This window comes from Saimiri boliviensis, chromosome 17 (assembly GCF_048565385.1).
Source record: "Saimiri boliviensis isolate mSaiBol1 chromosome 17, mSaiBol1.pri, whole genome shotgun sequence".
Lineage (NCBI taxonomy): Eukaryota > Metazoa > Chordata > Mammalia > Primates > Cebidae > Saimiri > Saimiri boliviensis.
In genome coordinates, this window is record NC_133465.1 from 42,676,072 (window position 1) to 42,690,346 (window position 14,275).

Consider the following 14,275-nt stretch of genomic DNA (forward strand, 5'->3'; position numbering starts at 1 on the left):
AGTGAGTCTTTTTTCTTTCTCTTTTCCGACTGGCACTTCGGGATTTTATAAGATTTTGTCCCATCCCCTCTGTCAACTTCTCTCTTTCCCTCTTTGTGTTGCTGCCCCTGGGTCTCGCCTCTCCCTCTCCCAGTCCCCCCTCAAGTCCTGTGGGTCTCTGTCCCTCCGTGCGTCTTTCTCCGCACTTAAAGGGAAACCCACACCCTTCCATGGGCCACTCTAGAAGCTCCATTTCCCCTTCGGGTCCAGACGTAGAGTGTCCTGGGCTCCATCCAGATGGTGCGTCTTCTACGTTTGTGTTCGTGTCTCCGTCTCCGGCCTCCTCCCTCAGCCTCACCCGAATCAGGGTCTCCAGAGCATTCTGGGCTGTAGCGAGTCCCTGGCAAGGGGCGTCTCGGGCACCTCCTTGGGGCCGGAGCAGCTCATTCCAGGACATCTGGGACAGGAAAGGTACTGGGAATGAACTGGGGTGCTAGTACCCAGGACCAAAAGCCAGGGGCTGCCAGAAATACCCATTAACTCGCAACTCCCAGCCTCCTCTTAAACAGGCTCATTCCCGGGTTCTCCTTTGAGACCGGGAGCGGCCTCCCAGCCCCACCCCCGACTCCCCTTCCCCCCTCAGGAGATGGACACTTTATAGGGAGAGCTTTTTATTCTCCCTTTAAACCTGCCAAAGCGCAGGAGACGGAGAGCCGGGGAGGGAGAGGAGAAGGAGGTGGGGCCCGGCTCTTCGTCCCCTCTCCCTCCGCCCACCACGCCTCCCCTCCCCCCGGACGTGGAACTGCGACTCTGCAAACTGGAAAGCAGCGAAAGGACACCTCCTTTCTTTTCTCTCGTGTTGTTTTTAAGAGCAATGAGAGAGAGAGAAGAGTGGAGAGGGAAAAGAAGAGAGAAAGGGAGAAAAGAGAGACAGGAAAGAGAGAAAGAGCAAGAGAGAGAGAAAGAGAGAAAGAAAAAATGAGCTGGGATAAAGTATTTTAGCAGTTTCTGCCTTTAGGGTTTTATTAGCTTCTCTCCCCCAGGCCGCAGCCAATCAGCGCGCGTGCCCGGGCCCCTGCGTCTCCTGCGTCAAGACGGCCGTGCTGAGCGAATGCAGGCGCCCTGCGAGCTAGGAGCGATTTAAAACGCTTTGGATTCCCCGGGCCTGGGTGGGGAGAGCGAGCTGGGTGCCCCCTAGATTCCCCACCCCCGCACCCCATGAGCCGACCCTTGGCTCCATGGAGCCCGGCAATTATGCCACCTTGGACGGAGCCAAGGATATCGAAGGCTTGCTGGGAGCGGGAGGGGGGCGGAATCTGGTCGCCCACTCCCCTCTGACCAGCCACCCAGCGGCGCCTACGCTGATGCCTGCCGTCAACTATGCCCCTTTGGATCTGCCAGGCTCTGCGGAGCCGCCAAAGCAATGCCACCCATGCTCCGGGGCGCCCCAGGGGGCGTCCCCAGCTCCCGTGCCTTATGGCTACTTTGGAGGCGGGTACTACTCCTGCCGAGTGTCCCGGAGCTCGCTGAAACCCTGTGCCCAGGCGGGCACCCTGGCCGCCTACCCTGCGGAGACTCCCACGGCTGGGGAAGAGTACCCCAGCCGCCCCACTGAGTTTGCCTTCTATCCGGGATATCCGGGAACCTACCAGCCTATGGCTAGTTACCTGGACGTGTCTGTGGTGCAGACCCTGGGTGCTCCTGGGGAGCCACGACATGACTCCCTGTTGCCCGTGGACAGTTACCAGTCCTGGGCCCTCGCCGGTGGCTGGAACAGCCAGATGTGTTGCCAGGGAGAACAGAACCCACCAGGTCCCTTCTGGAAGGCAGCATTTACAGGTAATCTCTATTACTCTGGGTTCCCTTGCCTCTGAGCCTGGGTTTGTGGATCCCATTGGCACTTCCCTGGGAGGAGGAGGAGGGAGACTTGGAGCCGGTGAGGATAAACTCGGTTCTCCTCCCTTGGTTATTAGGACTCTGAGGGAGGGTCTAGGCAGCTGGAGTGCCTGGATGGAGGTCAATGTGAGGGGCCTGAGCTGGGTACCATCTGAAGCCTGAGGGCCACCTTACTCTCCAGGAGGCCCTGGGACCAGTCTTTCAATATATCTGAGAGGTTTGGATCTCTTCTCTGTTGAGTAGGGATCAGGGTGTCCCTACCCAGCACAATTCTGGACTAATTCTACACAAAGGCTAAATAACTCTCAATTATTTGGTGAGTGGGGAGTGGGTGTGGGAGATGGGTAAAAAGGTATTGGATATTCTGTAGAGAATACAACCCATCACTTCCTATTAGATGAGTTTTCCAATTTCTAAAGAAAAATTTAGCTTTCCTGCAGCCATGACACAGGTGTGTGCATTGGAATGGGTGAGAGAGAGAGTGTGTATGTGTGTGTGTGTGTGTGTGCATGTGCGCGCGTGTATGCGCATGTATTGAGAGTGGGGACAGAAATGTGTTTCCAGATTTTGCCTGTAGAATCTACAAGAGTGGCCAAGAGTCTGGAAATGCATGAAGAGTGGACACATGTGATGGTGGGCAAAGGCCTGTGTGTGGTGTGTTTGCAGACTCTCGGGTGTGACAGCAGTGACGGGTGAGGGTGGCCAGCAGGAGCCATGGCTGAGCGGTGGTGAGAGAATAAGCCAGAAGCTGGGGTGTCCTTGCGTGCTTTGGAGGAACAGGATCGAACATACACCTGTAGGGTGACCTGGGTGCGCCTGTGGGATGACTTAGCTTGGGGCTTGCAGGGCCTGGGTCTGATCATGGGTGGGGATCTGATCATGCCTTTTTCTCCCTCCCTTTCCTGCTGCACAGACTCCAGCGGGCAGCACCTTCCTGACGCCTGCGCCGCCTTTCGTCGCGGCCGCAAGAAACGCATTCCGTATAGCAAGGGGCAGTTGCGGGAGCTGGAGCGGGAGTATGCCGCAAGCAAGTTCATCACCAAGGACAAGAGGCGCAAGATCTCAGCTGCTACCAGCCTCTCGGAGCGCCAGATCACCATCTGGTTTCAGAACCGCCGGGTCAAAGAGAAGAAGGTTCTCGCCAAGGTGAAGAACAGCGCTACCCCTTGAGAGATCTCCCTGCCTGGGTGGGAGGAGGGAAAGCGGGGGTGTCCTGGGGAGACCAGGAACCTGTCAAGCCCAGGCTGGGGCCAAGGACTCTGCTGAGAGGCCTCTAGAGACAACACCTTTCCCAGGCCACTGGCTCCTGGACTGTTCCTTAGGAGTGGCCTGGGTACCCAGTATGTGCTGGGAGAGGGAAGCCCCATGTGACAGCCCCCTCCACCAGGGTTCCCAGAGAACCTGTTGTAGTCATAATCATTCATCCCGACAGTGGCGATAATCACTATAACCAGTACTAGCTGCCATGATCATTAGCCTCATATTTTCTATCTAGAGCTCTGTAGAGCATTTTAGAAGCTGCTTCCATGACTTGAGCTGATTATGAATAAACTTGGAAGGCGATCCCTTTGCAGGGAAGCTTTCTCTCAGACCCCCTTCCGTTTACACCCCCATCCTGGTACCAGAAGGAAGACTGAGGACAGGAGAAAGGGCAGGTTCGCTTGTGTGGCTGTGATGTCCATTTAGCATTTTTCTCAGATGACAGCTGGGCAGGTAGACAATTGTAGAGGCTGCCTCTTCCTCCCTCCTTGTCCACCCCATAGGTTGTACCCACTGATCTCAGAAGTCCTCATCCTTAACGCTTAGATTTTTTCCCATCATGTGAAAATGAAGCAAGCAGGCTGCCCCTAGTCAGTCCTTCCTTCCAGAGAAAAAGTGGTTTCAGGCCGGGCGCGGTGGCTCAAGCCTGTAATCCCAGCACTTTGGGAGGCCGAGGCAAGTGGATCACGAGGTCGAGAGATCGAGACCATCCTGGTCAACATGGTGAAACCCCGTCTCTACTAAAAATACAAAACACTAGCTGGGCATGGTGGCACGTGCCTGTAATCCCAGCTACTCAGGAGGCTGAGGCAGGAGAATTGCCTGAGCCCAGGAGGCGGAGGTTGCGGTGAGCCGAGATCCTGCCATTGCACTTCAGCCTGGGTAACAAGAGCGAAACTTGGTCTCAAAAAAAAAAAAAAAAAAAAAAAAAAAAAAAAAAAAAAAAAAAAAAAAGTGGTTTCAGAAAATGCCTGGATAATTCACCATTCATTTCCTCCCCCAAACTCTCCATCTTCCTTTAATATTTCTGGTGGTTCTGACCAAAGTAGGTCATGGTTTGTTGGGCATTTGGGAGCCCAGTGAAGTAGACGTTTGTGGCCTTGCATACTCAGCTCTCCTAGGCACAAACAGCAGTTACAGAAAAAGAGTAGTGTTCTTTGCTACCCTTAGGCAGCCCCAGACAATAGCGCAGGAGAGAGAACCAGAAAATGGCCTCTTCACCACTCATTTTCTCCTCTGCCTCCCACTGACATCCAGAGGAGCTTTCAGGCCAGGGAGATGGGGCAGGCCCTTTTGCAGTTGAAAAAGCAGCCGTTGGTGGAAGAGCAAAGACCCAGGCTCAGGGTTGGGGAACCCCAGGCTGCCAATGGGACAGTGGCTGTGGACTTCATTTCCTTTTCATCTTGCCCTGGCTCCGTCTAGTACCCTGAATCCCATGTAGGTGGAGGGCAGAGTGGTGCCAACCCTGTTGTCCCCGGTCCACTTAGACAGATACACAGTGCAGAATTATGGAAGCTGGAGACAGAAGGGCTCTGAGAGGGACATGGGGGCCTCTGCCTCTGTGCCCATTCTCTGCTGTCGTGTACCTGGGCTCAGTTCCCGGTGGGACTCATTGCCGGGGCAGCGCAGCAAAGCCAGCGGGTTCCTGCTGGGCCTTCCTGTACCCTAGGCCATGGGTGGGGGTCCTGCAGGCACTTTCTTCACGATTGAGCGCACAGGCCTGAAGTCTGGAGAACCCGCAGAACCGAAGTTTAGAGCAGGAGGCCGGCAGCGAGCAGTCAGCGGTGGGCTGCGGCCGCCACTACCTCGAGGACCTTTCCCTCCTGATCCAGCTCTCCAAGAAACTCCGCGGCGGCCAAGGGATTTGAGTGTTTACGGCCTGCGGTTGGGTGGGACTCAGCTCCTCTTCCGGGAAGGAGTGAGGGTGAGAAGTGACTTAGACTCCTACAGATCTATTTACCAAAGAGGAGCCCAAGACTGAGGGAACTGGCCAAAGAGTGTGAGTGAATGGGAACTGGGGGGTCGGGGGAAGAGGACGAGGAGGAGGAAGAGGAGGTCGATTACCTGATTTTAAAAATCTTCCAAGCCCAGTTTAAGGGCTCGGTTACATGCACCGCTCAGAGGAGGTCACTTTCTGCCTTCCACGTCCTCCTTCAAGCGAAGCCCATGTGGGTAGCTTTTAGTATCTCAGGTTCTTACTCCTCTGTCTCTGTAAGCCCAAACCGGACCAACGCTCAGACAAGCAAACCCCTCCCTCGCCAACTTCGGAAGTGGCGAGAGTTCAGCGTAGATAGGCCTGTGGGGAGGGGGCGAGATAGATGAGGGGGAGCGGCGTGGTGCGGGGTGCCCCCTTGGAGAGAGGAAAACGGCCACAAGAGGGGCTGCCATCTCCACTAACGGAGATGGCCCTGGTAGAGTTAGAGGTCTGGGACCTCTGCTCTCAGGAACTTAAACTTAAGGCGCTTCTCTGTTTTTCGCTCGCAATAAATTCAGAGCAAACAAAAGATGTGGAATCTTAAAGATTTATTCCACCAGTGTGCTAAGACCATTAAAAAGACAAGGGCGCCCCCTCCCGGGAGAGGCTCGCCACTCCAGGAGAACCTGCGGCCAGGCTTTGATCCCCCGCGGAGATACCGGCTTTCCGCAGCCTGGAGCCTTGGGGTACCGGGCTGCGTGTGGGGGCCTCAGGACCCGATGTCGCCTGCCATTCGGCCAGGGCATCGGGAGATGTATTGGTCCAGCCCCCCAGAGACCCAGGAAGAAGGCAAGGAGGTTCGGCACAAGCGATCTCCAGTGGACGAAGAAAGGTCCGGCTCCGGGAGCCAGGCCGCGGCGCCATCCGCCCTCCGGCCATGTCTTCATTCGTAATATATTTTATCTTCCACACCATAACAATTCGCGGTAGACGCCCCCCCCCCCCGCCGATCTTTTTTTTTTTTTCTGATTTATTTGTATAGAACCTGTGCAAAAAATACTTAATTTCGTTTTGTATTAAGCCCTTTTATTGGGAATCCCTTCCCAAACAATTTTAGTCTCCCACACCTATCCCTGACCCACCACATTGAAATCTCTCTCATTTGCGTTTAAATCACAACGAAATCCACAAAACTACACTCGCCTGCAGCTATTTACTTTTAAATAAGGGACATGTTAAGCTACAGGAGGAAATGTTATGCTTACCATTCGACAAACGTGTGAACACATGTCACAATAGATGAATCCAGACAACACTGTCACAAATAAACGCAGAGGCACACACACACTCCGGAAAACAAGCAGAGCGCCTTTTCACCAACAAGGCGCAATTGTACTCTGAGCTGCGCCCCAGACGTTTCCCCTCCCTCGGAGCCAAACACCACCTTCCGCAGCGAGTCTCTCCGCAGGCCGGGAAACAGGATCGGAGGGTCGCGTCTACGCGGGCTCCAGGCCCGAAATCAGTTCCAACTCCAAAGCAGGTGGATTTTATTAGGCCTCCAGAAGTCAAATAAAGGAGTCGTGGCGAAATACGTAAACACTACCTCCGGAAGCTCTTTTGGAATCTCGGTTCCAGCACTCGCAACGCAGAGAGCGAACCTGAGGCTCCATCTTTCGGGTTTTACTCCGGCTGAGGAGCGCTTCCGGGGACCCTGCGAGGCCGCCACCGGCCGAGCATCCACCCCGCCTTCCTGCATGCGATCCCTACTCCAAGTAGTAGTTCAGGGCCGGAAGCTGGAAAGCCCCCGAAGCAGGAAAAAGCCCCGTCCAGGCCGCCCTGTTCTCGGGAGCAGCTCCGGCTTTCCTCCCGCAACCCGAAGCAAACTTCTTTTCCCTGCAGCTCCCCTCCTCCCCTTCATTAAAGTTGTATTCAAGGTTCTAAGTGCTGTACTCTAACTAGGTTACCTTCAGGGGAGACTCTGTGACCCCTGGCCCCCAGACCCCCGCCCTGTCTAATAGAAACCTCGGAGCTACAACCGCGAATTAAATAAATGAACTCGTTACCGTAAACTTGCAATAAAGCCCGGAGGCGACTGCTGCGGAGGGGGCAAAAGGAGGTTTCGTTGTTGTTGAAATTTATACCATTCTCACCCTCCCGAACAGTCGCTCTCCAGGAAAGAGGGGAGAAAGCTCTGGAGCGGCCCTGGGCCTCTCGCACAGCAGCAGGACACCCCGCCCCTCCCCCCCAGGCGCTGGCCTGGGCCTGAGACAGATTTAAAACATCCAATGGGGAACCGCTGCCAGCCTTTCTTCCTCTCTCCCTACTTGTTCTGTGTAGAGGGGATGAGGGGGAGGGGACGAAGTGATGGGGGAGAGTGAAAGAAAGAATTCTACCGTTACCCCCTCTCCTCCCCTAAATTGTCCCCCAACTGGGAGGGTCACAGGGGGCCGCAAAAGAGTTTAATCGCCCTCAGAATAATGCTGGCTCCCAGCCTGGGGGGAGGGTCAGGGACTTTGCCATTGAACTTGAAGTTCTAAGCTGGTGGCCTCCACCACTCCCATCCCCACTTTCCTAAAAGTTTTATGGGAAGAGGGAGGAGGATGAGGGGAAGAGGGGATACCTCTGGCCTTTGGAAAGAGGGAGGAAACCAATCGGGGGAGGAAGGGCCACAGCAACCAGGAGGTCCAGGGGAGATTAGGAGGTTTGCTGGGAGTCGAGGAGGCCTGGGGCTGCTGGGAGGAAACACTCCAGCCTTCGCCCGGACTTGCAGCTATAAGGTGGGGAGCTACCAACCGCAGGCCTTCTCACTGAGCCCCGCCCCAGACTCTACAGGGAGAGGGGCACCCAGTGCTCTGCTCCCGTCCTTCCTCTCCTCACCTAAGGTGTGCTAGCAGAGAGCCACTGGGAGGCTGAAACCTTCAGGCCGAGGCCTGCCTGCCAGCTCAGGCAAGCTGGATTCTGATCCCCACCTTTTGCAGAGACAGCAGCGATGTTGTGCGCCCATTTCTCAGACCAAGGCCCGGCCCATCTTACAACCTCCAAGAGTGCTTTTCTCTCTAATAAGGTAAACTACCTGATCCGTGGGCCAAGGCCGTTACCAGTGGAACTCTCAGTATGGTAGCTGCTTTAGGAGGCCCTGGAAGGGGGTCTCCCAGGAATCTGGGGGCCTTCAGAGGTTTTGGCAAACAAAGGAAGGGTGAGCAGTGGGCTCTCACCAATACTACCTGGCGGGAGCACCTCTTCACTGGTTCCTGGAGAGACCGGAAGCCACCCTGGGCAGAAAGGGACAAAGAAAATGTTTGCAGCACGCAGGACCTGTAGGGCCTGGGCAGGGGAGGGGCTTGGGGGTGGGAACTAGCACCCGATGTAAGGTCCCCCGCAAGACTTAATGTCTGTCTCCAATCGGATGGAGTCCTGGCAAAAGCAAAATTAATATTGTTAATATTATTATTAAAAAGTATAATATTTAACAAAACACCTACTTTGAAAACTGGACAAGACCAGGCATGATGGCTCAGCCGGTAATCCCAGAACTTTAGGAGGCCAAGGCAGGCAGATCCCTTGAGCCCAGGAGTTCGAGACCAGCCTGGGCAATGTAGCAAGACCCCCGTCTCTATTTGTATAATGATTTTTTTTTGTAAAAAGAAACTGGGTGAAAGTTAACAGTGATTTTAACTTTTTTTTTTTTTTTCTAACTCATCCTTAAGGAAAAACTCTGGCCCTTAAAAAAATAAAGACGGGCCAGGAACACTGGCTCTTGGCTGTAATCCCAGCACTTTGGGAGGCTGAGATGGGCAGATCACTTGAGGCCAGGAGTTTGAGATCAGCCTGGCCAACATAGTGAAACCTGTCTCTATTAAAGATACAAAAATTAGCTGGAAATGGTGGCTCACACCTGTAATCCCAGCTACTCAGGAGGCTGAGGCACAAGAATTGCTTGAACCCAGGAGGTGGAGGTTTCAGTGAGCCAAGATTATGCCACTGCACTGCAGCCTGAGTGACAGAGCAAGACTCGATCTCAAAAAAAAAAAAAAAAAAAAAAAAAAAAAAAGTAACAATTGCACCTTTTTCTCTGGGCTCTGCCTTTCTTCTCCCCTTTCCGGCACCCTATCAGAAGCTGTGTGGGATCCATGCCACAGTAGGCATGTGTATGCACAGGGGCTCTAGGTCCAGCACAGAAGCAGATTGGGACCGCATGCCCACATCTCCAGCCAGTCACGGACTCTGCCAAGTCATTGGTCTTGGTGTGGGCACAGTAATGCACAAACACGCTCAGGACTCACCTAACTTTCTTCTCCCCACAGCTGGTTCCTTCCCTGCCAGTGACCCTCTCATACTGACAAAACCCACAATTAAGTGAGCACTTTATAACCTAAAGAAATTGAGACTAAGAGGGCAACTTACTTGATCAGTATCACAGTGCCACAGTGACCCAGTGGCAGAGCCTGGGTCCCAAAGCAGGAGCTCTTAACTTCTACCACCAGCTGATAAAATAGCTCAGTGGCTACTCAACTGTCAACATACCTCTCCCCACAAGGCCCTTCAGACACTGACAAGCACCTATTTCCATCCGGAGTCACCCCGCTAGGTCTCACAGGTACACCCAAATACCCTAGACCCAGCCCCTCCTCAGGCACTGGACAGATCCTCATATATGCAAATACAGGGATTAAACATATGTGGACATTTATATCAACCAACTACTCATTTACCGAGTTCCACTAGGGGTGGAAGGCAGGAGGAAAGAGATGGAAACATGCTCTCCCTTCCCACAAGGCCTGACTCCTATTAGCTGGTAGATCTTGGGTCTGCAGCTTCCCCGTATGTGACCTGAGGCCAGAGGACTCTATTCCATGACCAAATGACTACAATCAGAACAAATGGGGAACAGGATGGGGAACAAGGAATGAGAGATTCACACACACACACACACACACACACACACACACACACACACACACGGCTTCTGGGAGGCTTCCCTGTTTTGGAGAATGCTTGAAATATCAAATCCGGAAGGGAAGATGTGAGCAAAACTCCGAGGAGGAGGCCAGAAAATGCAGGTCGCGGTGGATAGGAGGAAGGTGTGGATCCTGGCTCGGGGTGAGCTAGAGCTGACCGGGCAGAGAGCAGGGGCATCTTACAGGATCCTGGGCCAGCGGGCGAAGCCTGGCGAGGAATCAGACGTCGCCTTGCCCACTCAGACGCCGATCGCCTTACCCCCACCCCAGGCGTGCACACACGCGCACTACCCCGCCCCCACGAACTCCGCAGATCCCAGGCGGAGGGCAGAGAGGCAGCTCTCCGTCCGCAGGGTCGGTACTCATCCTGTGAATCCTCAGCTCCCCGACTCTAGGTGAACCCAGCCCGTCGCCCCCGCCCGAGACCTCCGCCCAGCATTTGTCAGGTTGATGGCTGAAGCTCGCCGCACCTCCCACTCTAGGCAGGGTTTTGTCGTTGAACTTGAGTCAGGCTGTAAACATTCCTTCACCCCTCCGGAGCCAGGCTGAGTGGAGGGGAAGGGCGGAGGGGGCTGTGGCGGGACCCGGAACGTGAGAAGCCCGGCCTCTCCCAATCAAGCCCTCGCGGCTTTATCAAACAGCTTCCGACCCTTGCCTTCCGGGGAACAATCACCCGGTCTGCAGTTAAAAGCCGGATTCTTGAAGCCATCGGCAAGTCAGGCCGATATGTTAGTCAGCACGACATTGTGTAACTTTTTCTCTTCCTCATTGGCATTTCATGTTCGTTTACCTTATTTTAGCCAGTCCGATTCTTAATTTATTTCAACAATCAGGATAAACAAATGCGTACACAAACGAATTCTAGCTAAGGCCGATGAATTATTAGAGAACGTTCTAGCCGGTTGTCACGAGGCCGTCGCCGCTGGGTTTTACAAGTGCCCCTCCCTCGGCGTAGTAACCCCGGGGGGCTGTCGCCCGCCGCGCGATCAGATCCCGGGTTGCCACCGGAACGGCTGCCGAGCCCCGCAGAGCTCCCAGGACCTGGAGCTCTCCCAGGCCGCCTTCCCAGGACCTGGAATTTTAAACTTCGCAAATGGGGCGTCTCACTACTCGGTGGCGGAGGACATAGCGGCCTGGAGAGCCGTCCGACCCGGGAAACCCAAGCGTTTCTCCCCGGCGACGCGCCGACTGCGGAGGCTGCGAGGAGCGGCCTGCTGAGACGGTAGTGGTGCTGCGTGTGTGTGTGTGTGTGTGTGTGTGTGTGTGTGCATATATTTAAATAATTCAGGATCTGGAGCAAGGGAGGATCAAACACCCGATCCCGGGGGCTCTCCCTGGCTCAGTAGCATCCAGTCGAAGGGGAACGGAGCGCGCCGGCGCGCAGGGAGGCGCGGGGGGCCACTCTGCGTCTGGCGCGGGCCGCTCCGAGCGCGGGGCTTTCTTTCCAACCCGGAGCTCCCAGCAGCTCAGCGACACCAGCTAACGAGATACCAAATCCGGCGATGCAACGAAAAGCGCCTGGCCTTAGAATTTGGGACTGAGACACCGCAGGGAGGCAGGTCCCCGCCGACAAATCGGAAGAGGCCTGCGGGAGTTAGCCGGATAAGGCTCTCCCTGTCCTACCCGCCCCCACCCATTTGGATTTTACCTGCCACAGAGCCTGCTTGAACCAAAGGGATTTGCTATCTCCTCCTCCTCCTCTACTTTCGATCCCCAGGCCTTCGGCGGGGCCTGAGAAAGAATCCAGACAACCCTTCTGCCTTTGTCTGACCTTCGGGGAAAACAGGCGTGGGCGCCTGGGTCAAGTTCATGGACCTGGTCTGCGTCGTTTAGGGCCAGCGAAGGCACCGTTCACATTCTGACGAGAAGGGTTGTAAGCAATTGAGACAGTGTGGGGAGAAACAAGCTGCGAGAAAGGACTTCCCATTTTAATCTATTGTCCCAGTCTCACATCCCCTCCCCCTCTCGCAGCCCTGTAGAGGAGAAATAATTGGATCCGAAAAGAAGCCTTTTATTTGGAAAAATGCGAAGGTCTCACGGAATGAGCTTCCCAGAAACGGTCTTTGGCACTGGGGTAGTTTTGCTTGAGTGCGGCGCCGGCCTTTATGAAAGTTAAGGATTTACAGTATTCGGCACAATGGTTTCTGTGGAATTTGATTCAGAGCAAAAAAGATCACATCTATACTGCTTTCAAAAAATCTTCCGACTGAACACATTGAAATAATTTACCCCAACATCCTGGTCCCTATCCTACTCACCACCACCCCCGACTTTTTTTAAAGGGCCTGATGCAAAATGATATTCTGCCCCTTAAAAAAAAAAAAATCAAAGAGAAAAAAAATACTATCCCGATTGCAACAAATAGAATATGCATCTTAAAACACAGAGCTACTTTTAAAACTTTTTATAAACACCCCCTGCTAAATCAAAAATTTTTTCAATGTGTATATTATATAATTTTCAACCACTGTTAATAGTTACTTTTTGTTACCCTTCCCCTCAACCTAGTTATGTACAATCTAATTTGGTTTGAAAACATACGTTTTCTGTGTCATAAGCAATTCCTCAATTTATTTTTAGATTGTACAATATGCAATGAAAGAAATTGTCATAATTTAGAAAACGATTTCCCTAAAGTTAGTCTTTTAGGCTGTCCCCATATTTACAAAGAGGAGTTTCAGCTGGACACAGCAGCTGACACCTATAATCCCAATACTTTGGGAGGACAAGGTGGGAGAATTGCTTGTGCCCAGGAGTTGGAAACCACCATGGGCAATATAGCCAGATTCTGTCTCTACGTTGTTTTTTTTTTTTTTTTTTTTAAATTAGCCAGGCATGGTGGCACCTGCCTGTAGTCTCAGCTACTCTGGAGGCTGAAGCAGAAAGATCGCCAGTGAGTTTGAGGCTGCAGTGAGCCTTGATGCTGCCATTGCACTCCAGCCTTGTCTACTCCAGCTTGGTCAACAGAGCAAGACCCTGTCTCTAGAAAACACATAAATAAAAAGAAGGATGTTTTTTCCTGATTAGAAAAGTAACACATTCTTATTATTAAGAATTTCAAAAATATAAAAATAATTAAAAAGAAGGAAATAAAATTTACCCCATACACTACCATCCAAAGTTTACCAAACTACTCTTTTGTTATATTTTCTTCAGTTATTTTTCCTTGCAAATATGTACAATTTCAAAACTGAGGTTCTGCATGATTTTTTTTGTCTTGCCTTTTATTTAACGTAAGATTATGAACATTTCCCAGTGTTATTAAATAGTCTTCAAAAGCTTGGTTTTAATGATTGCATAGTATCCAATCCACCAAATGTGATATCAAAAATCATTTCTTTAATATTGATCATTTAGATTTTTTGTTTCTATGTTTACTTTTTAAAACAATTCATAAGAGAGAAATTGTTGTGCTCCTAAGTATGTTTGATAGAGAGATGAGAATAGAATCCCCCTGGGATAGAATTCTTCAAAAATTCTAGGTTAAAAATTCCCCCTTCTGAAACAGCCAGGTGTGGTGGTGCATACCTGTAGTTCTAGCTACTCAGGAGGCTGAAGTGACAAGAATGCTTAGGCTGGGGACTCGAGGCTGCAATGAACTACAGTTACACCACTTCACTCCAGCCTGGGCGACAGAGCAAGACCCTGTCTCCTCTGTCTCTTTCTCTCTTTCTGAGACAGGGTATCGCTCTGTTGCTCAGGCTGGGGTGCAGTGGTGTGATCACTGTTCACTGCAGCCTTGACCTCCCAGGCACAAGTGAGACTACAGGTGTTCACCACCATGCCCGGCTGATTTTTCGTATTTTTGGTAAAGGTAGGGTTTTGCCATGTTTCCTGAGGTGGTCTCGAACTCCTGGACTCGAGTGATCCTCCTCCTTCAGCCTCCCAAAGTGCTAGGATTACAGGCATGAACCACCAGGTCCAGCAGACACCGTCTCTTAAAAAGAAGAAGAAGAAGTCTAGGCATGGTGGCTCATGCCTATAATCCCAGCACTTTGAGAGGCTGAGGCAAGTGGATCACCTGAGGTCGGGAGTTTGAGAACAGCCTGACCAACATAGAGAAACCTCATTTCTACTATACAAAAAATTAGCCAGGCATGGTGGCGCATGCCTGTAATCCCAGCTAATCAGGGGGGCTGAGGCAGGACAATTGCTTGAACCTGGGAGATAGAGGTTGCAGTGAGCTGAGATTATGCCATTGCACTCCAGCCTGGGCAATAAGAGTGAAGCTCCGTCTCAAAAAAAAAAAAAAAGTCCCCATTGTTAG

At 52.5% G+C, this 14,275-nt stretch overlaps 3 protein-coding genes across 3 annotated transcripts; 2 read left to right on the top strand and 1 right to left on the bottom strand.

Moving 5' to 3' along the window:
* The first annotated feature begins 680 nt into the window (after positions 1-680).
* Positions 681-5,720, top strand: HOXB13 (homeobox B13). Its single transcript, XM_010341855.2, has 2 exons — positions 681-1,818; positions 2,789-5,720. Exons 1-2 carry the CDS (start codon positions 1,218-1,220, stop codon positions 3,043-3,045), a joined length of 858 nt encoding a protein of 285 aa, XP_010340157.1. The 5' UTR covers positions 681-1,217; the 3' UTR covers positions 3,046-5,720.
* On the bottom strand, positions 4,772-6,720 carry PRAC2 (PRAC2 small nuclear protein). Its single transcript, XM_039476619.2, is given in 5 exon segments — positions 4,772-5,941; positions 5,943-5,995; positions 5,997-6,053; positions 6,055-6,095; positions 6,654-6,720. Coding segments are annotated over 5 exon segments (501 nt in total). The 3' UTR covers positions 4,772-5,658.
* Positions 6,721-7,999: 1,279 nt separating this feature from the next.
* Positions 8,000-8,653, top strand: PRAC1 (PRAC1 small nuclear protein). The gene is made up of 2 exons (XM_074389096.1): positions 8,000-8,162; positions 8,550-8,653. Exons 1-2 carry the CDS (start codon positions 8,040-8,042, stop codon positions 8,613-8,615), a joined length of 189 nt encoding a protein of 62 aa, XP_074245197.1. The 5' UTR covers positions 8,000-8,039; the 3' UTR covers positions 8,616-8,653.
* Positions 8,654-14,275: the final 5,622 nt, after the last annotated feature.